The 22,081-nt window shown below is 38.3% G+C and overlaps 1 protein-coding gene and 1 non-coding gene across 2 annotated transcripts; one reads left to right on the top strand and one right to left on the bottom strand.

Moving 5' to 3' along the window:
- Nucleotides 1–488: 488 nt before the first annotated feature.
- Nucleotides 489–21,822, bottom strand: ETFDH (electron transfer flavoprotein dehydrogenase). Its single transcript, XM_049770228.1, has 13 exons — nucleotides 21,787–21,822; nucleotides 18,309–18,449; nucleotides 17,449–17,678; nucleotides 15,874–15,955; nucleotides 15,193–15,311; nucleotides 14,199–14,276; nucleotides 8,423–8,569; nucleotides 7,239–7,379; nucleotides 5,969–6,112; nucleotides 3,793–3,961; nucleotides 2,418–2,600; nucleotides 1,329–1,550; nucleotides 489–767 (listed from the first exon to the last, which is right to left on the bottom strand). The coding sequence occupies exons 1-13, from the start codon at nucleotides 21,818–21,820 to the stop codon at nucleotides 604–606; spliced, it is 1,854 nt and encodes a 617-aa protein (XP_049626185.1). The 5' UTR covers nucleotides 21,821–21,822; the 3' UTR covers nucleotides 489–603.
- LOC126005218 (small nucleolar RNA SNORA51) lies at nucleotides 14,996–15,127 on the top strand. The gene has a single exon (XR_007494387.1). It is a non-coding gene; the product is annotated as a small nucleolar RNA SNORA51 (small nucleolar RNA).
- Nucleotides 21,823–22,081: the final 259 nt, after the last annotated feature.

Consider the following 22,081-nt stretch of genomic DNA (forward strand, 5'->3'; position numbering starts at 1 on the left):
TGAGCACTATAGTAGGAGTCCAACAAAATATATTGTAGTAATTTGAAACTAAGGTGCCCAAACTATATCCAAGGATTACTGTGAACAAAACCATCAAAAGGTTATAAACAATAGAGTAGAAATTAAGATGCTAAAACATTATAATAATGAGTAATGTAGTGGGAGTCATGTTTTCCCAAAGCACACTACAGCTGTTCTTGTGGGTAAAAACATTAGAACATTGTTATAGATATCTATAAAAAAAATCAATTGAACACTTGCTTAATCTAAACAGCTTTATCCATTGTTGTAGTCTCTGAAGTATAAAAGAGAATATAGGCTGCTGAAGATTTCACAGACGAATTAGACATTTCTGATCATCAAATTTAAGCCAGCATTGTCTTGCCACATTTTTTTTACCCTTCCCCCCCCATCTTGCCTATTTTTACAGTAGGCTGTGCAATGACCCTTTTCCATTTCACCATAATGGTTCAAAACAATTGGTACAATTATAGTATAAAATTTTTATTTTAATGATAATTTTATGAACATTCTGAACAATATTCTTTAAGGCATTTAGAGTTTTCTTGCATACATTTTGCCTGCAAAGTAATTAACTGCAGTTTACATTCCATTGTAGGCAGGTCCACCACCACCTTCAGGTACCACCCAGTTAATATTCTGACTTGGGTCTTTAATATCACATGTTTTGCAGTGGACACAGTTTTGAGCATTTATTTGTAACCGAAATCCTTCACCTTGTTCCAGAGGTACAAATTCATAAACTCCTGTAAGAAAACAAACAATAATATAAAGAACCTAACCTTTACATTTTTAAGTCTGAAAGTAAAATTTCTAGAAATAGTAGCTATAGAAATCTTAAAAGTTTTTCTTTCTAAAGTATAAATTAAGTATAAGCTGAAGGTATAGCTGAGTAAATACAGGAATTTTACCTCTTTCTAATTAATTGACATATGTTTTGTGTACCGAAAAGACTTCACCCTCAGGGAATGTATAATCCACTGATGATAGAAATAGTAATAAAGCAATTTCAAAAGCCAGTTAATATTTCTAATATCAAAAGAATTTAAATTCTTCTCCAGAATGTACCAATTTCTAAGTATCTGAAAATCTTATTGCTTTACATGTAGACATGGAAAAGCTTATAAAAAGCTTAAAAAATACTCTTTGAGTTAGGGTTTTAAAATTCCCAACTTTAACAATTGTAAGAACGATTCCTTACTAAAAGCTGAATGTAGGATTTATTTACAATTTCCAAGCAACGAAAGAGCTATGAAAAATTCCTGAAATTTCTAATACATTTTAGGCATTAAAGGAAATAACATTACCTGCAGGGCAAAATCGCTGCTCAGGTCCATCATATATGGACAGATTCCTATTTACAGGTACACTATCATCCTTTAAGGTTAAATGCGCTGGTTGATCATGTTCATGATTAGTACCACTCAGAGCTACAGATGACAGGAGGTCAAAACTGATCTGTCCATCAGGTTTAGGATATTCAATAGGTGTGCAATCCTTGGCTGGCTTGAGTCTATCAGAGTCACGACCTTTAAAAGTGTTGAGATTTTTAATGAGAAATATATATATATATATTGTTTGTTTGTTTTTGGTTTTTGGGCCACACCCGGCTGTGCTCAGGGGTTACTCCTGGCTATCTGCTCAGAAATAGCTCCTGGCAGGCACGGGGGACCATATGGGACACCAGGATTACCTTAGGTCCTGCATCGGCTGCTTGCAGGGCAAACAAACACTGCTGTGCTATATCTCTGGCCCCGAGAAATATATTTTAAAAAGTGCTTTTCTGTAAAGCAGGCACCAGTTTCGTACACACCCACTCTGATAGTTAAAATACTGCTGAGTGTGGCCCAAGAACTTAATCCTTAGCCCCCTCTATAGAATTTTCCTTAAGAATTTTAATAAAAACTGGAACTACCCCAAAGAAATACTGTAACCATGCAGTATTCTTAATGACCTGGAAGGTTACCATCTCTAATAAAACCAACTTGCCTTACTAATTAATGGATTCCATATTTGCTTTTTAATTTTTGATTTTTTTGTTCTTGCTTTATGGACCACACCTGAAAGTTGCTCAAGGCTTATTTTTGCCTCTGTTCAGTACTCGGTAGTCAGGCATCATTTCTGGTTGTGCTAAAGGACCACGTGGTATACCCAGGGAGGACTCTAGGTGGGCTATCATACTATCACTGTACTATCATGATTTTATTTTTGGTTTTTGGTCCATGCTCAGTTATTACAGGCAGTGACCTGGGGATCATGGTTATGTGGAGCCTCTAATCTAGGCCTCCTTTAAGCAAGGCATGTCTTCATCTCTTCAGCCCATAGTCATCTCTTCAACCCATGGTCATGACTTCAATGATTTTGAACACTTCTATCCCCAGATATATCTGAATTACCTTTATGTTTTAGAGTCCATGGTTCCATTCCTCTAAATATCCAGTAAAAGATTCCAGTATAAATCATTCCTCCATATACACCCAGTATTCCATGGCAGGATGGTCTTATATTTCTTACAGAATATAATTCTTTCCATACCCATGATTTCTTCAGATTGTCCTCATACTCAGTTATGTGGAGTCCTTTGATTAAAAACATGAAATTGAAACATCCACTCAAGTACAAAATTCAATGTCAAGTACTGTTCTACAAAACACCAAATAAGAATGACCCAAAAACGAGAAAACAAACAAATAAACAAACAAACTACATAGGATGAAGGTTATCATGGCATACTGAATCAATGATAAAAGTTAAATGTCAAATCTTCCCTAAAGATACATGTTACATTTTTTGGTTTGTTTTTGGGTCACACCGGCAGTGCTCATGAGTTACTCCTGACTCTGTGCTCAGAAATTGCTCCTGGCAGGCTCGGGGGATCATATGGGATGGCAGGAATCAAACCCAGTTCTGTCCCAGGTCAGCTGTGTCCAAGGCAAATGCCCTATCACTGTTTATCTCTCCAACCCCTTAGGGGTCTCAAACTCAATTTACCTGTGGGTAGCAGGAGGCAAAGTCGGGGTGATCTTTGAGTGCAAAGTCAGTAGTAAGCCTTGAACATTGGGGTGTGTGACCCAAACAACTAAAACAAAACAAAACAAAAAAGATTCCTCTAGGGCAGGGCCACAAAATGTTGTATGGAGGGCCGTTTGCAGCCCGAGAGTTTGAGACCCCTGCACATGTTACATGTTAATAGGCAGAAGACATTTCACTTCTTACACTGTAAGTACTATGGGAAATTAGTTTCAAAATTCAGTCAATATACAAAGTTTATGTTACCTAAATGAGGAAAAGACTATTGTGATCAATCCCTTAAACACTCTACTTGTGGAATAAATTGCGTCATCCACCAAAGATATTTTGAACTCAAACTTCACTTGGACCTGGTTACATAGGTCGGCTGTAAACAAGATGACACACCTCTACGTCCTGCCAACTTACGATTTCAAAATATTCGCCTTTAAAGCTTAAGTTCAAGATGTTCTTTATGGTACATGTATATATTATCAAACGCCAAATTGTTTCTAACCAGGTGAGATAATACCGATATATTAAAGCAGAATATTGCTGTAAGAATCAACTGGAAGTAGGCATGGGAATTTTTTTGCACAGTGCACATTTCAATGCTTTATTTAAAGGGATAGATACAATAAGAATCTTTTGGTGTTAATTGAAAACTACCTTTAAAAAGTCCATTTTAATTACACTTTTTAAAGGCTTACTTTCTCAGAGAAGAAACTGATAAATTATCAATATATATGGGTAAATTCTTACCTGTTGTTTTCGATTGGAGATTTTCAGTAGTCAATTGAGTAAAAATAGATTCTGCTGCCAAAATTCCACTTTTCATTGCTGTGTGGGTCCCTTTGATTTTGGGAACATTCATGAAACCAGGGCTACAACCAATTAGTAAACCACCTGGAAAGGTGAGTTTTGGTATAGACTAAAGAAAAAAGAGAAAATGACATGTCATGTTGATTAGCTAAAAATAAAGAAAATTCAATGTCCCAAAGAAGATTATGTTTTTTTGGGGGGCCAAACCCGGTGACACTCCTGGCTTGGGGGACCATATGGGATGCTGGGGGATTGAACTGAGGTCTGTTCTGGGTCAGCCGCGTGCAAGGCAAATACCCTACTGCTGTGTCATCATTCCGGCCCCAAAGAACAGTATCTTCAGATACTGATGCTGGGGTCCGGAGCAGTGGCGCAGCGGTAAGGTGTTTGCCTTGCATGCGTCTGACCTAGGATGGACCTTGGTTCAATCCCCCCCCCCCCCCCCCCCCCCGTGTCCTATATGGTCCCCCAAGCCAGGAGCTATTTCTGAGTGCATAGCTAGGAGTAACCCCTGAGCATCATGGGATGTGGGCCAAAAACCAAAAAAAAAAAGATACTGATGTGCACATCTCTCCCTGTAGAAATGATTGACAATCTTTAGTAGGAAAATGTAAATAACATTATGTGTGTCCACCTATTCCTCTTAGTCTAAATGCTAAGTTGCGAGTAGAGCACTTGTCTTGTACAGGACTGAACTGGGTATTATCCCTGCCATCACATATGGTCCTCTGAGCTCTGCCAAGAGAAGCAAGCCCTGAATACTTGCAGGGCATGACCTCCCTCCCCACTAAGAAAAGAAACCCCAAATCATATGGGGTGTTAAAAAATATAAAGTAGATGTTTCTCAAATATGAAATTTATACTATGACATATATTATCATCTTATGCATTTTAAAAAAGACTAGACTGGTAGTAGGTATTTATTAACATTATTCAAGATTTAATGAACTTGAAAAGTTATATAATTCAGCAATTATCAATTGCAAACTACTACTCTAGAACAAAACAGTTAAAATATTTAGGAACATAACTTATACATTTACTTTGTAAGATTCTAGTAAGTTATATTTATATTTAAGCTTTGATTTTACATGACTAAACATTACTGCTACAGTAATAAAATATTTAGATCATCACTATAAATTTAATTTTTAAAATAAGTGTCAAATTTATAAAATAGTTTTGAATTAGAAGACTAGAAACAAAAACAGGAATCTTCTTTTTATAAATAATCCTTCAATGTAGGAGAACTTGAGTAATTTGCTCAAAATCATTGATTCATTTTAGAATTTTAGATCTTACTAGTGCTTAGTATTATTTTCACAGCAATTATGTTTATGATAGCTTTCTAAGACTAATATTTTGACTTAATAGTATATACTTATATACTGTATTTGATGATTTTTACTATGTATTAAAATAGGAAAGTTAAAGAGAAAAAGCCACATAAAAGTTATGAATTCTAGGTGCCTCAATTGTTTGAATGATTTTTAATCTTTCCTGAAAACTAATTTGCCTTTATTTCCTGGCAGGTAAGGAGTAACAGAATTTTAATTTTCTAGTTAAAAATAAAACAATGGAACACCAGTAATGTAGCTTATGGGTACATATGCTTGGTCAGATTCTCAACAGCACAAAACCAAACAAACTAACGAGGTAGAGAGCACGCTTCACATGTAAGATGCCTTGAGTTAGACCCTTCGCAAAAAACAAAACCATAAAATAATAATCTATTTATTTTCTTTTCTATTTTTTTTTTTTTTTTTTTTTTGGCCACACTTGGCAGCATTCAGGGCTTGCTCCTGTGCTCAGAAGTCACTCCTGGCAAGCCCGGGGGACCATATGGGATGCTGGGATTCGAACCACCAGTGGTCCTGGGTCTGCCTTACTCCTGTGCTATCTCTCCAGCCCCTATTTATTTTATTTCTATAATTAGTATACTCTACAAATTGAAGTTATGTGCAATTAAATGTGCTAAGATAATTTTATAAACACTGGGGGCTTCCATGTGTTAAATTTTTTCTCCCATGAGGTATTTCCTTTTATCTAAATGTGTTGTTATACTTTCAATGTAAAATTTATAAACAGTAACAAGAAATAAAAAGTGGGCAGTTACCTGAAAACCACCTTCATTGAGAGCTCTGGCGCCATATGCAATTCTTTTCCCACCTTCCAATGTTGGCTGAATGCTGGGATGGTGCTTCCATCTCTGGAACTCTCTAAATGGGCTCAGGTATGGATTCTCATAGTCTAGACCAACCTTAAAAGTTTACATTGAGGGTGTAAAAAAAAGTTTACATTGAAATGTCAAATCACTAAAGTGCTTTATTTCAAGTCACATTAATGTAAGATAAGCATTATTTAATAAAAATCAATTAAATGTCCGAAAGCGAGTAAACAAAAACTGTGTTTCTAGTTGCTAAAACCTAAAACACTTAGAACACTGTATTACTGAGCCAAATCAGAAAAATATTTCTATCACATGTTTATTGATATTTATGTATTAAAAGTACTATTTTAGACCCCTAGACATACATCTTGCATTTCTTGCCCCTTTATCAAAGATTAATTGATTTGTTTAGACAACTTGTCAGCAAAAAAGCAAACTCAGACCTCTATCTAACAACACGCACAAAGATCAAATCAAAACAGATTAAAGAGGGGCTAGAATGGTGGCGTAGCAGTAGGGCATTTAACTTACACCTGGCTGACCTAGAATGAACTACGGTTTGATTCCCCGATGTCCCATATGGTCCCCCAAACTATAAGAGATTTTTGAGTGCACAGTCAGGAGTAACTCCTAAGCATCACTGGATGTGGCCCCAAAAGAACAACAACAACAACAAAAGAAAACATAAAAAGGATCAAAGATCTTGATATCAAAACTGAAACTATAAGGTCTATAGAAGAAAACATAGGCAAAACAATCCCCCTTCACCAGTGCAACCTTCCCACCACCACTGTCCCTCATCTGAGTGCAGAGTCAGGAGTAACCCCTGAGCCCCACCAGGTACGGACCAAAAACAAAAACAAAAACAATACAAAACAGAAAAATAAGGATATACCTGTACCATAAGATTTATTTTTGTAGTCTCAGTAGAATCTAACAGAATAAATACTTTAAATACTACTTTATTGGTGGTTGGTTTTTTTTGGCCACATTGACTATGCTCAGAGAACCAAGTATAGTGCTGGAAATTGAACTAGGGTTGGCAGCATGCAGGCATTAAGTACTTACTCTCTCACCACAGCATTTTAGTGATAAAATTGTAAAGCAAGCTTTAAATGGAACTTTATACTCTCCAGATATAAAACACTCATTTTGTCACACTGATGATCTTTTAATTCTAACAGTCAAAGTTGTCATTAACAGGAACACAACTTACCACAAAACCAAGTGCTACCAAGGGTTCACCTTCATTTAAATGATAGAGGAACGAACCTCCATAAGTATGTCTATCCAGAGGCCAGCCAACAGTATGATCTACTCGCCCAGGTTTCCACTTCTTTTCATCAATAATCCATAACTAAAACAACAAAATCGCTGAAGAGTATTATTTCATAATAATAAGTCAATGTATCAAACTCGGCAATGTTACTTGCTTGTGATAATTAGAAGTAAAATAACTACCTATCCACAAATGTTATTTTCAATAAAATATTTCTCTTCCTGCAAATTTACAATATACTAATGAAGCAAATTGTTTACCTGATTTTAAAACTAAACAATTTCCATGTAAAATATCACCTAAAATTAAATGTGTAACCTACCATATAATTATGTTCTTATTCATAATACATCTATCTAGACACAGCATTAGAGTCTTGAGATTTAATTTTAAAAATATTTTTAATATTTATAATTTTTATTTTATTTTGTTTTTGGGCCACAGCCGGTGATAATCAGGGATTATTCCTGGCTATATGCTCAGAAATTGCTCTTGGCTCGGGAACCATATGGGATGCCTGGAATCGAATCCAGGTCCATTCTGGGCCAGCTGCATGAAAGCAAATGCCCTACTGCTGGCAATCTGGCCCCAATATTTACAATTTTTAATATTATTTAAAATTATTATTTAAAAATCATTGTTAAATATTTTTAAACTTTAAACAAAGGGTCATAATCAAATTTTACATACTAGTAAGTCTAAGGTTGGGAATATAGCTGTAAAAGCTATACTATTTAACCTAAGATATTTTATTATCTGCATTTTAGGCTGCAAATAATTAAATATGCTAAGAGTAGTTCATGAGCTAAATTACTTCATATTATAGTAATGAATAAATCTTTAATTCATGAGTAATTATGAATAACAATTATGGAAAACAGGTTAAATCATTAAAACAGGTTGTGTTATAATGAAAAACAAGGTTACAAAATATTTAAGGCAATTCAAACAATAACTGATGAATTACAATGTGCAGATACAACTAATGGGATTTGATTACAATATTTAAATAGTCTTGAAAATATTCCAACTATTTTCAGTGATAATAAAGTTTTTAAAATAAAAAACTACTATTAAATATACTATCAGCATTATAAAATACAGATAAAATAAAATAATACCTCCTTCAGTCCAATTCCATAGGTTTGGGGCTCACAGTTGGCCCTTAAGTCAAATCTCTTGTATAGCTGCTTTGCTAGATGTCCATGGCACCCCTCTGCAAACACTGTGACTTTAGCATGTAGTTCTAGTCCTCTCTCAAATGTTGTCTAAAAAAAAATCATATTAAATTATATCTGATAAACTTATTTATGTTTTGCTTTTTGGGCCACACCTCGTGACCCAGGGGTTACTCCTGGCTCTGCTCTCAGAAATCGCTCCTGGCTTGGGGGAACAGATGGGACGTTGGGGGATCGAACTGTGGTCCGTCCATCCTAGGTCAGCCAAATGCAAGGCAAATGCCCTATTGTTGTGCTACCACTCCAGCCCCTACATCTAATAAATTTAAAAATATACACATTCTGGTTAGTTTGGTTAGTTCTGAACTAAACTATGATCTAGTATAGAAGAGGCACTGCAATGAATAGAACTTTAAAATACATGTACGAGTACTGATATACACAGAACTGAATACACTTTCTAAAGTGTCTGTGTTTTTGAATACTTTCAAATTTCAGAAGTACTTGATAAGTTTGTAAGTATTAAAAACAGTGCTCAAACCCTTGGGAAAAGGAATATAGGAAGCATCACTTTCCCCAACCTTAAATTGCATTACAAAGCTGTATTCATGGGCCCAGAGAGATAGCACAGCAGCGTTTGCCTTGCAAGCAGCCAATCCAGGACCAAAGGTGGTTGGTTCGAATCCCGTGCCTGCCAGGAGCTATTTCTGAGCAGACAGCCAGGAGTAACCCCTGAGCACCGACGGGTGAAAAAGCTATATTCATTAAAGTAGCATGGCATAGGAATAAAGACAGACCCTCTACTCCCTCAACTGAGTAGACTTGAGTACTCAGAGAAACAATTAATTTTTGATAAAGGGGCAATCAATGCAAAATGGAGCAAGGGAAGCCTCTTCAGTGTTGGGACAACTGTTCAGCCACTTGGAAAAAAAGAACTCAGACCTCTATCTAACACCATGCACAAATGGATTAAAGACCTTGATGTCAGACCCAAAACCATAAAGTATACAGAAGAACATTTAGGTAAAACACTCCATGACATTGAGACTAAAGGCATCTTCAAGGAGGAAACAGCACTCTCCAAACAAATGGAAGCAGAGATAAACAAATGGGACTATATTAAGCTGAGAAGCTTCTGCACCTCAAAGGAAATAGTGCCTAGGACACAAAACCCACCCACAGAATGGATGAAACTATTTACCCAACACCTATCAAGACAAGGGCTAAATTCTAAGACATACAAGGTACTGACAGAACTTAACAACAACAAAAAATCTAACCCCATCAAAAAATAGGGAGAAGAAATGAACAGACACTTTGTCAAAGAAGAAATACAAATGGCTAACAGGCACATGAAAAAAATGCTCCACATCACTAATCATCAGGAAGATGCAAATCAAAACAACAATGAGGAATCATCTCACACCACAGAGATTGGCACACATCACAAAGAATGAGAACAAGCAGTGCTGGCAGGGATGTGGAGAGAAAGGAACTCATTCGCTGCTGGTGGGAATGCTATTTAGTCCAGCCTTCATGGAAAACAATATGGAGATTCCTCAAAAAACTGAAAATTGGGCTCCCATATGATCCAGTTATACCACTCCTAGGCATAGACCCTATGAACACAAAAATACAATACAAAAATGCCTCCCACAAACCTTTATTCATTGCAGTACTATTTACAATAGACAGACTCCGGAAACAACCCATCTTCAGCAGATGAATGGAATAATATACAGTTGTCAGGAGAGTTGAAGTCATGAAATTATCCTACACATGGATGCACATGGAATCTATTACATTGAATAAATAAGTCAGAGGGAGAGAAATAAACAGAATAGTCTCACTCATCTATGGGTTTTAAGAAAAATAAGACATTACTGTAATAAGGCTCAGGGACAATAGAGATGAGGACTGGAAGGACCAGTTCACGATATGAAGCTCACCACAAAGAGTGGTGAGTGCAGTTAAAGAAATAATTACACTGACAACTATTATAACAATGTCAATGAGTGAGGAAAGTAGAAAGCCTGTCTTGAATATAGGCAGTGGTAGGGGAGGAGGAAGATGGGGGCACTGGTGATGGGAATGTTGGACTGGTGAAAGGGGGTATTCTTTATATGACAAAAATCCAACTACAATCATGTCTGTAATCAAGGTACTTAAAGATATTCAAAAGAAAAGAAAAAGAAACAACTCAGTGCTCATGAGGCCAAAGAGATAGCACAGCGGTAGGGCATTTGTCTTGCATGTGGCCAACCCGGGATAGACCGTGTTTGATTCTTGGCATAATATATGGTCCCCCACGCCTGCCAGGTAACCCCTGAGCAATGCGCTGATGTGTCCCACCCAAACTGTGCTCATGCTAAAAGTTTTTCTATAAATGATTATGAAGTGGAAAATTAAAGGTCATTTCCTTACTGATCCAGTTCTAATCCTATAAAGCAAAAAATTACTATTAATAGCTTTCTTGAGAATCATGGCAGAAATCTTCAAGGTATGAGAATAAATTTATATTTTTCTAATACAAACAGGATCACAGGAAATATACTTTGAGCTATTTAATTTTTTTGCACTTAATTATATTTGTTCTCTATTGCTGATATATTGTATAATTCAAATACTCTTTTCATGGTAAAAATTTCAATTTCAGTGTTTTATTCTTTGTATTTTGCATTTAAATTTGCATATTGCTAAATAAAAAAAGTCAAAGTCTCCTAAAATCTACCTTTTCTAATATTTCCCTATTAATCCATTTCAATATGTATGTAAATTGACATAAAATGTATTTGTACAAAATGTTTATTTTTTGCATTCTATTACAAAATATCTTGCCAATGGCAATATATACCAAATAAATATTATTAAAAATTTTCAACTATGACACAATGTACTCAAAAATAAATATCGGAACTAAGGAAATAAACAAAAAATGAAGTATCAGAATAGAAACATTTTATGCCTCAAATCTACTGTAATATAATATAAAACTTTTGAAAGAGATTTACTCTTCAAGTATGTTCTTCCTTGAAGATATAATTTATTTGTTCAGCTCTATGTTTCCAAGGTTGCTTATTTCCACTCCATAGAAGCCAGCGTTCTCTCTTTCTCTCCCCTACATCTTTCTAAGTAAGTTTCAATTAAAAAACTACCGTGTGGGTGGCTAGAGCAATAGCATAGTGGGAGGGCATTCGACTTGTATGTGCTGACCTGGGTAGAACCCCCACATCCCATATGGTCCCCTGAGCCTACCAAGAGTAAACCCTTTAGTGATGCTGGGTGTGGCACAAAAGTTAAAAATAAATAAATACATAAAATACCTGGCTCTAGGGGCCTGCGAAGTGGCGCTAGAGGTAAGGTGTCTGCCTTGCAAGCGCTAGCCAAGGAAGGACCGTGGTTCAATCCCCTGGAGTCCTATATGGTTCCCCCAAGCCAGGGGCAATTTCTGAGCACTTAGCCAGGAGTAACCCCTGAGCATCAAACAGGTGTAGCCCAAAAAACAAACAAAAAAAAAAAAACACAAAAACCTGGCTCTATTAAAATAACCTCAAAAATAAAAACAAATCCTTTAAAAAGAATAATTAAATGACTACAAAATAAAACAGGATAATCACAATATAAGAATATAGGAGAAACTATCCTTTATCAGTAGGAAAGGTAATGTGGGATAATACTTATTTACAGCAGAATTCTTTTTTTTTTAATTTTTTATTTTTAATTATGAGAACAAAGATGCAAAGAAAGAGGACAAGGTAAAGTTACAGTGGAAGGACAATCACCCATAAACAGAATTCTCAGAAGTCCCCTTGCTAATATCTTAACTTTGAACTTTTAGCCAAAGAACATTAAGAAAAATAAAACAGAACCCATGTACAATTACTTTGTCCCTCAAGTCCCCAGATGGTAATACATAATATTTCTTAGCAGCACATCAAGCAATCTAAAGCCATAAAACTTATGTAACTCCTTAAACATTGAAGGTCTAGTATTTTTTTACATTTCCATGCACATGCATATTAGTTTAAGTTAACCTCAAAAGTGGGTTTTTCTTTTTAAGGATAAACATCAAAGGAGCATAGTAAAAAACGGTGTTAGAGTGGCAATAATTGTTTGCATACGCCCACCAAAAATATGGGGGACATGGAAAGGAAAAGTCTTGGCCTAAATACAAAGAGACTACCCCTGAAGTTTCCTGGCATAAGACCAGCTCTAAAAAAAAACAAAAAACAACAACAACAAAAAAAGACCAGCTCTAGGCTCCAGGCAAACTAGTTTGCCCAATCCAAGTCATTGTCTGTAGTGCCAACACACTTTTATTTTTCACACAGTCTCTGTTGTTGGTATCATGTTTCTGTATTAAAGAGCTACAGCAGAATTCTTAAGGAACTTTTAAAAATTAAGCTAGCTTCTAGGGCCCTCTTATGCCAATGCTGAGACTTAGAAGTTCCACATGATTGGGGCCAGCGAGGTGGCGCTAGAGGTAAGGTGTCTTGCCTTGCAAGCGCTAGCCAAGGAAAGGTCTCGACGACAGTTCGATTCTCCCACTGTCCCATATGGTACCCCAAGCCAGGGGCAATTTCTGAGCGCTTAGCCAGGAGTAACCCCTGAGCATCAAACGGGTGTGGCCGGAAAAAAAAAGAAGCCAAGCATGTTTCATAGCAAAGAGTTAAGAAGACATGACTTGGGGCTGGAAAGAAAACCTGGAGGTAAGGCATTTGCCTTGTATGTAGAAGGACGGTGGTTTGAATCCCGGCATCCTATATGGTCCCCTGAGCCTGGCAGGAGCGATTTCTGAGCCTAGAGCCAGGAGTAAGCCCTGAGCATTGCTGGGTATGACCCGAAAACCAAAAAAAAAAAAAAGAAGTTCCACATGATTATACTGCATGCAGTTAAAACACTAGAATGATCACCGAAGTGGGTAAGATTCAGGAACTTTTCCACATGCTTTCTTGGCAGGAAGTGGAGGTACCTTGAAGAGGTTCTAGATCATATATCTAATTTTATTCAATGGGCTGGTGAAAGGTTAATGGTATTTTGGTGGCAGATGAGATGTGATAATATAAAGAAGTGTGATCTTGAACTACTAACAGTACAGGCCAATATAACCTCAATAACAATTTTTTTTTTTTTTTTTTTTTTTTGGTTTTTGGGTCATACTTGGTAGAGCTCAGGGGCTCCTCCTGGCTCTATGCTCAGAAATCGCCCCTGGCAGGCTCAGGGAACCATATGCTATGCTGGGATTTGAACCACCATCCTTCTGCATGCAAGGTAAATGACCTACTGCTGTGCTATCTCTCTGGCCTCAATAACAATTTTTTAAAAAATGCCCTCTGAGAACCTCAGTTTTGCCCCAAAACAATATTGACTTTTTTGTTTTGCTTTGTTTTTTGGGACACACCCGGTGATGCTCAGGGGTTACTCTGGGCTATGCGCTCAGAAATCGCTCCTGGCTTGAGGGACCATATGGGACGCCGGGGCATCGAACTGTGGTCCATCCTAAGTTATCCGTATGCAAGGCAAACACCTTACTCTTGTGACACCACTCCGGCCCCCGATTTTGTTTGTTTTGGGGACACTTGGGGAATAATATGTTGCACATGGCACAATCCCAGGTTGTCCATGTGCAAGGCACCTACTCACTGTACTAACCCTTTGGCTTCTAAAGTTGAACTTCTATTTGTCAGTTTGTTATGCATATATCGTTGAAAATGTTTACCTTTGGAGCACCATCCTTCTGTATCCCTACATCATTAGTAGCAATTCCTTTCACACTACCATCTTCATGAAAAAGAACCTAAAAAGAAAACATACTAATTACCATCATAGGTTTCACAACCCCTGGCAAGAAAGGGTAAACAAGATGCAATCTACAGAAAGTGACCCTGAATGAATGGGGGGGACAGACAAAGCTTTTAAAATGTCCACAATTAAGGGTATGGACACTGGATTACAGACCTCAATACCAGGTTGGGGTGAAAGGATTAAGGGGAACGATTAGGTTGACTGGAATTATGCGATCATAGGTGGAAGATTTTAAGTAAATGGGCGCCAGGTAACAGAGGCAAAAAGTATGTGCCCAAATCCTGTCAATCAACAAATTGTGGAAGGGGGCTGGAATGAGAGTGGAGGGGAGGCTGAACCAGAGGTGACACAGGGACATGGTTAAAGCACAACTTGATGTCAGTGGTGTGCAGTAACTTTATACATCAATACCTTAAACACTATTGTAAACCTATTAGCTAGATATATGCCCTTTTTGTTAAAAGATTACAAATGAAAAAGGTACAGGGATTTGGATATCCACTAACTACCACATGCCCTGCAATTGCCTCAGCTGTCTTATGATGCTCCATCACTTTATTGTCAATGAAAGGAAGTTAAGATTCTAAAATAGATCTTTTTAAGATGCCTTTTAATCTTAAAATTCTAAAATTCTATGTCTTTAAAAAAAATGTGTTTCTTTACTTCTATATCATTCTTGGTTTACATCCAAAAGTAAAAAAAAAAAAAATAGGCCTCCCAATGCTTACCACAGGCTGTGTTCTTTACACTGACTGTATAGAAAGAGGAGGTACAGTAAATGCTCCCCATGACACCTCAAACCAGACCCTTTCCCTGGTCTGTATTGTGAATGGGGGGACCAAAAAAATGATTATTTTCCAACAAACATTGAAAATAAAACTAAAAAAAGTAACCCATGTCATACAAACCTCAGCAGCAGCATACCCGGGGTATACTTCAACACCAAGGGCTTCTGCTTGCTCTCCCATCCAACTCACTAAATGTCCCAGGCGTACAATGTAATTACCATGATTATTCATTGGGAGACCTACAAATAAATGCGTAGTTAATAAATCTGACTTTTCTGGTTTGAAAAACAAATACACAGTTTTAAAAGTCTAATCAGTGTAGAATTCCTGGCCTACAGTTATTTATCTTTTTCAACTTTTTGCTACAACTCTGTAGTAAAAGTCTACAAAGAATTCTATTAACTGAATTAAAAAATCTTGGTTAGGTACTGGAGAGATAGTACAGGGTTTGTTAAGGCATTTTCTTTGCACACCATTAACTTTATTTCAATCTTTGGCACTGTATATGGTCCTCGGCACTAGCAGGAGTGATCTCTTAGCACAGAGATAGAAGTAAGCCCTGAGCACTTTTGGGTGTGGAGCACACCAACATCCCACACCCCCAAATCCCTAGGTAGCTATCACCATTCTTTTAGCCTGTAACTCTAAAGAACTAGGTTATAGTCTTGGAACATAATTCTGAATGCATCCTTCAAATATCTAGACCTGACTTTTCTCATCTGTAAAGGATGTTTCCTAGTTAAGATGTAATTCTACCAGTCACAAAATTTTATAATTTGACAAATATTTATCATACCTTACCTGGAAGAATTGGCACAGGAATTCTACCTTTCTCTGTTAAGATTCCAAATCTGTCTTCTGTTACAAGAGTCTTAAGTGGAGCCTAGATATAAGGAGGAAAAAAAGGAAAAGTTTTTAGTTCTTAAAGGATAAATGTTAAGCAATAAAAACAATTAGTAAAATAAAAAAAGGAAACCAAAACAAACCAAAACTGCCAAAAGGGAAAGGGAACTACTCTCCTCACTTTTCTTTCAGCATTTCCTTTAGAAAACTTGCAATTGTAAATCCTTTTTGTCTTTCAGATGTATGGGAATCTTTACAAAAGCTAAATAAGGCAGCTCTGCATCCCCGGAATGTCTTTCTTAGGGCCTTGGAGACATCTTTGAACTGTGACCGTCAAGGATGATGGCTTCCTGCCTCCCTGTCTCTGTGGGAGTTTAGCCTAGGTGCCTGTTCCAAGCTGTAACTTCCTGCTTAAGGAAAACATAAAAGAAGTTTTATTTTTCTTTTAGTTAAAGACAATTAACATATATGTCATGGGTATCTGCCTATGGGGTTTTTTACATAAACCCTATATGGGGTTTATGTAAAAATCTTTTCTATTAGGACTTATGTCAGCGATGACTCAATAAAACCTATTTCTGTGTAATATAAAAAAGAGAAAATCAACCAAGCATAATTAAAATATTTCTCATTCAAAGGAGTTTTATATTTTAGAAAAATAGTACACAGGTGAAATTTATGGTATTCAATTCATTCCACAGGGTAAGAATATAGGAATGCTTACATTTCTGACCTATTAATCTATTCATGTGTAATACCCTATATTAAAGGTAGAACAGGTAGAACCCATCTTATAGAATAAAAAAGATATGAAAGTCTAGGATTAAAAAAAACAAAATTTTTTTTTTTGCCTATACCTGGCAATGCTTGGGGTTAACTCCCAGCTTGGTGCTCAGAGGTGGCTCCTGGTAGTACTTGGAGAGCCTTCAGGGGTGGAAATCAAACCTGGGCCTCAGGCACACAAGCATGTGCTTTAGCTCTGAGTTATATCCTGGAACCTATAGTATCGGGTTTTAATAATGAGTTTTAATTATGTATTTAACTAAATCATTAAAATTAATATTACTAAAACTAATATCGGTTCTCAGGATATCATCCCAAGGACTTTTCTACTTAGAACATGGGAAGTTATATTAAATTATTACTTTAGAAAATCAATTATTCTCTTCAGTTTTAGATATTACAAATGTTCCAGGAAAGTTAAATAACTTTACTGAAAACAATAATACATCAACAAAATAAATTAGAAAATGAACTCCAAAATGCTGTATTTATTTGGAACAAATATTTCAAGGCGCTCTCAAGAAAATGCCCGCTTAGAAGCCCAGTCTATGTGTGGAAGCTATAAGTTCACAACATCTTGAAAACTGCAACTATATTTGGTCTGATCAAGTATTTTGGGGTCCTTTTAAAATGAAAGAAACATTTATAATTCTTTTAAGAAACAGAATTATGTGAAGAGTTTCCATATATCAGTAACTTGGAAACAGATACAATACAGTTAAAATTTTTTGTTAAAAACAGTTTTCATACTCCCTTCTCCTTCCAGTCTGGGAATAACTCTTCAAAAGCACGTGGATCGAGGCAAGCCCCTGAGAGAGTATGAGCTCCAATCTGAGCAGCCTTCTCTACCAGGCACACACGAATTTCCTTCTCATGCTTGGCAGCCAACTGCTTTAGGTGAATGGCTGCAGAGAGCCCTGCAGGGCCAGCACCTACTATGACGACATCTGCTTCTTCTGCAAACCTCTCCATGCTTACTCCTGCAAAGAATGATAGTTTTAAAAAATGAAAATATATACATAAAATTTCTGGGATAAAATATATATAACATAATATAATATAATATAATATAATATAATATTATATTATATAATATAATCAAGTTTTGGGTTTATAAATACTATTTCCGGGGCTGGAGGGATAGTATAGGGACAGGAAGTTAGCCTTGTACATGGCCAATTCTGGTTTGATCCCTAATATCCCATATGGTTCTCCCTGAGCAGTGATCCCTGAACACAGCCAGGAATAACCCTAGGATTGCTGGTGTGACTCAAAAAATGAAAAACAACGAAAAGAAAAACAAATACCCTTTCAATTTGAGTGTTACTTATAGAAATTAACTTCTTGATTGTATAATAATCATATTAAGTATACTACATTAATTGTATATTGTTTTAGCTTGCTCTATTCCAGTGCCTATTTTATTTTGTATCTTTAACAATTTTTAGCTTTGAGACTATTAAAAATTTGATAAAACGTGGTCTATCTAGCATGTCATAGATTGTATATAACTGTATTATATTTTATACTACATAAAAAAACAATTTTCTTCCATAAAATGGTATAAAATATTTCCCAAATTAAACAATTTCAAATGAAGTATTACTTACCTTCCCATCTCTTGTCCTTATCCCGGGGATAAATAGTGTAGTGGGTTGTAATTTGAGGTACAACAGAAGTTGAAGACCATCTTGTAGCACACAGAGGTAGGTAATTTTTCTTAATTTTTAAGGCATGAAGGCACAGATAAGCTGCACAAAAATTATGAATATTATTGTTTTTTTTTCAATTAGTTTTCTTTAGAAGTAGACAAGACAATTTGGGGGAGGGTGTCTTGGGTCCAGGTCCACTTTGTTGCCCTGATACTTGGAACCATTTTCTGTTTATTGTTTTTTATTTTTATTTTTTTTCAATTAGTTTTCTTTAGAAGTAGACAAGACAATTTGGGGGGGGGGGGTGTCTTGGGTCCAGGTCCACTTTGTTGCCCTGATACTTGGAACCATTTTCTGCCAGGGACTAAATTCAAGCCTCCTCCACATGTAGAGTATGTATTCCGGCCTTTGAGCTCTGACCCTGATACCTTCAGGTTTTGGGGCCACACCAGCAGTGTTAGCGGTTACTCCCAATTGGCTCCATGATTTGAACTGATCTCCTGTGTTGCTTGGGGGACCATATGTAGTGTCAAAATTGAATCAGGAATGGCTGCACATAAGGCAAACATCTTTCCTCATGTATATCTTTCGAACTTTATACCATATTTAATATCTTTAATTTTTTGGGAGGGGCACACATGGCAGTATTCAAGGGTTACTCATGGCTCTATGTTCAGGAATTATTCCTGTTGGACTCAGGGGACCATATAGGATGTTGGGCATGTGCAAGGCTCCTAGCAGGTTTGTGGGACCATTTGGGATGCCGGGTATAGAACCAGCAGAACCCAGGCTTGTCCTGGGTCAGAATCATGAAGGCAAATGACCTACTGTTGTGCTATATTCCTCCGCCCCCAAGAGTTTAAGACATTTTTTGTTTGTTTGTTTGTTTTTAGGCCACACCCATTTGATACTCAGGGATTACTCCTGGCTATGAGCTCAGAAATCGCCCCTGGCTTGGGGGGACCATATGGGACACCGGGGGATTGAACCGCGGTCCGTTTCTTGGCTAGCGCTTGCAAGGCAGACACCTCTAGCACCACCTCACCTGCCCCGAGTTTAAGACTTTTTGCATTAACTTTTTGTTGTTTTGTTTTTGGGCCAAACCCAGTGTCACTCAGGAGTTAATCCTGACTGTGCTCAGAAATCACTCCTGGAAGGCTTGGGGACCATAAGGGATGCCAGGGATTGAACCTGGGCCGATTGCATGCCTGTCCTATTGCTCCTGGCCCATGTTAACTTTGTAATCCTTCCCTACTTGAAAATTATTCCAAAATAACAAGTTCTGATGTCATATAGTAAATTATAAATGAAAAATAAAGTATAAAACTAATAACGTTACCTGTAAATCTCTCTGAATTTTAGTTAGCAAGCACCAAAAAAAAAAAAAAAAAAAGACAAGTGTGTTGGGTAGGGTGTTTGCCTTGAACGAAGCTGACCCCAGTTTGACCCCCAGCATCCCATATGGTCCCCTGAACAGAGCAGAGAAGAGCCAGGAAGTAGCTCCTGAGCACTGCCAATTGTGACCTCCCCAAACCAAACAAACAAAGAGGCCAAGTGTAGCTCATCAAAATTAAAACACTGGGCAGCAGTAGCTCCTGAACATCACGGAGTAGCTCAAAAATCCAAAACCTTTTTGGGACTGAAAGATAGCACATGGGTCAAGACATAAACATGCAAAGCATGTGCAAGCACTGAAGCTAGAACTACATGCTCCAAACACGCATCACCCCGTTTTCCCTCCCCAATAAGCACTCCTGCAGTGCCCGAAAACCACTGGTGTAGTCCAGCAGGTGGGGCTGCAGATAACTCCCTAAGAGCTCTAACACTGAATACCCTAGTTCAAGTTCTGTTGGGAGCAGTTTGGGAACTAAGTACTCCAGATCACTGTTTTGGAGGAGCAAACAAAATAAAAGTTTTGAGCTGTCTAGAAAGTAAAATGATAGCTCATGGAACAGAACTGAACCAAGTATTTGTACACCTATCACTTATAAGTACAAGAACATAGAAAGAGGGCCTGGAGAGATAGCACAGCAGCGTTTGCCTTGCAAGCAGCCGATCCAGGACCAAAGGTGGTTGGTTCGAATCCCGTGTCCCATATGGTCCCCCGTGCCTACCAGGAGCTATTTCTGAGCAGACAGCCAGGAGTAACCCCTGAGCATCGCTGGGTGTGGCCCCAAAACAAACAAACAAATAAACAGACAAAAGAACGTAGAAAGAACACAAATAAGATAAAAAAATTAACTAACATGCAAAAACTAAACACTTCTCCAAAGAAGTCATGCAAGTGACCAATAAGAGCCATGAATAGATGCTGAGCACCACTCTCTGGGAAATGCAAACCCAAATCACAAAGAAGTTTCCAGAGGTCTAGAGGTAGTCTCTAGTGAGACTGGAATCCTATTACAGTGCTGGGAAGAATGTCAGGGAGGTATGCGCGCGCGCGCGCGCACACACACACACACACACACACACACACACACACACACACATGTATACATGGAATACATCTCTCATGACTTCCCATACGGCAGCTAAATCAGAAAATCCTCTTTTCATGAAATCCATACAAGTCCATGCACAGTTGACTCTGCAACAGCTAGATACGTCTGTTCTGTGCTAACAAAAATCAAGGAACTCAAGTAAAACACTACAAACATTAAAAAAAAAAAACAAAAACAAGCCAGCTGCCAAACGAAACGCTAAGGTCCTGCCATCAACTTTCTAATCACATTGGAACCGTTTTTGTACAAATAAAAAAAAACACAACTCAACGGCATCCACATCTTTTATTTAAATATATATATAAAAAAAGAACAGCAAGGAAAGGAGAGGAAGTGAGAAGGTCACTAGGAGGTCTGGGGGTTGGGGGAGAGGCTCCCACATCCCGGCCATCCCTTGGCGTCCACGGTTTTACACAGACACGAATAGAAAGTTCTGGTCCTTGCTCGAATCTGGGGGTCTCTGAACTGCACCAGCAAGTTAAGCAAGCAGCGTCGAGCCAAGTCTTTACTCTAGGGTGGTGCAAGCAAGGACGCTCGCCAGGGGCAGGAGCGAGGCGCGATTGACAGATTGACAGATTGACAGACAGACAGACCGACAGCCGGGTCGCGAGATGCGGGCGTGGGGGGGGGGGAGTCGGTGCGGGTCGGAGTCCGTCCCGGCCGAGGTCGGGAGTCCACGGGGAACCGGTGTTGACGCTTTGGCTCCGCGCGTGACCTCTCCCCTAGTTCACTCTTCCAACTGGGGCAACCTCGGGAGGAGAATTAGGGGTCACACGCACACACACACACACACACACACACACGCAGGCGCGCACGCGTGACCTCTGCGACCCTGGGCGAAAGCAAAGGCTTGCAGAGGCCGTGGCGGGGTCCCCGGGGCCAATACCCGCCTCCTTCCGCCGGTCCCCCATCCACGTCTGGAGCAGAATTCTCACCCGGGCTGGTCAGCCTGGCTAGTGGCACCGACATGTTCTCTGCAACCAGGTCTCCTCGTCAGTTAGTCAGGACACCGAGGGCGCTCGCTGCACCTCTAGGCGGCGGGGGGCGTCATCTGCGTCCGTCGCGGCGCCCCGACTCTCCGCCGAACTTTTCTCCTCGGCTCCACTCCGCGCTCCGGCTTCACGGCGTTCCCGCCTCTTTCTCGCTCTGCGCCGGCGCCGCGCATGACGTCAGGCCAGGAAGGACTTCCGGGTCGTGCCCCCTTCGGCGCTTCCCCCCCAAAAAAACTTC

Source organism: Suncus etruscus, chromosome 3, assembly GCF_024139225.1.
Source record: "Suncus etruscus isolate mSunEtr1 chromosome 3, mSunEtr1.pri.cur, whole genome shotgun sequence".
Lineage (NCBI taxonomy): Eukaryota > Metazoa > Chordata > Mammalia > Eulipotyphla > Soricidae > Suncus > Suncus etruscus.

Bases quoted from the DNA above. Each gene is read 5' to 3' on its own strand.
- ETFDH (XM_049770228.1), bottom strand. From the start codon at position 21,820: ATGTCGGTGCCACTAGCCAGGCTGACCAGCCCGG. The intron at 15,956-17,448 runs GTATGAAAACTG...CCTTATATCTAG, and splicing joins CAGACTGGAAGGAGAAGGGA to GCTCCACTTAAGACTCTTGT. The intron at 1,551-2,417 runs GTAATTCAGATA...ACACTTTTAAAG, and splicing joins ATGGACTCTAAAACATAAAG to GTCGTGACTCTGATAGACTC.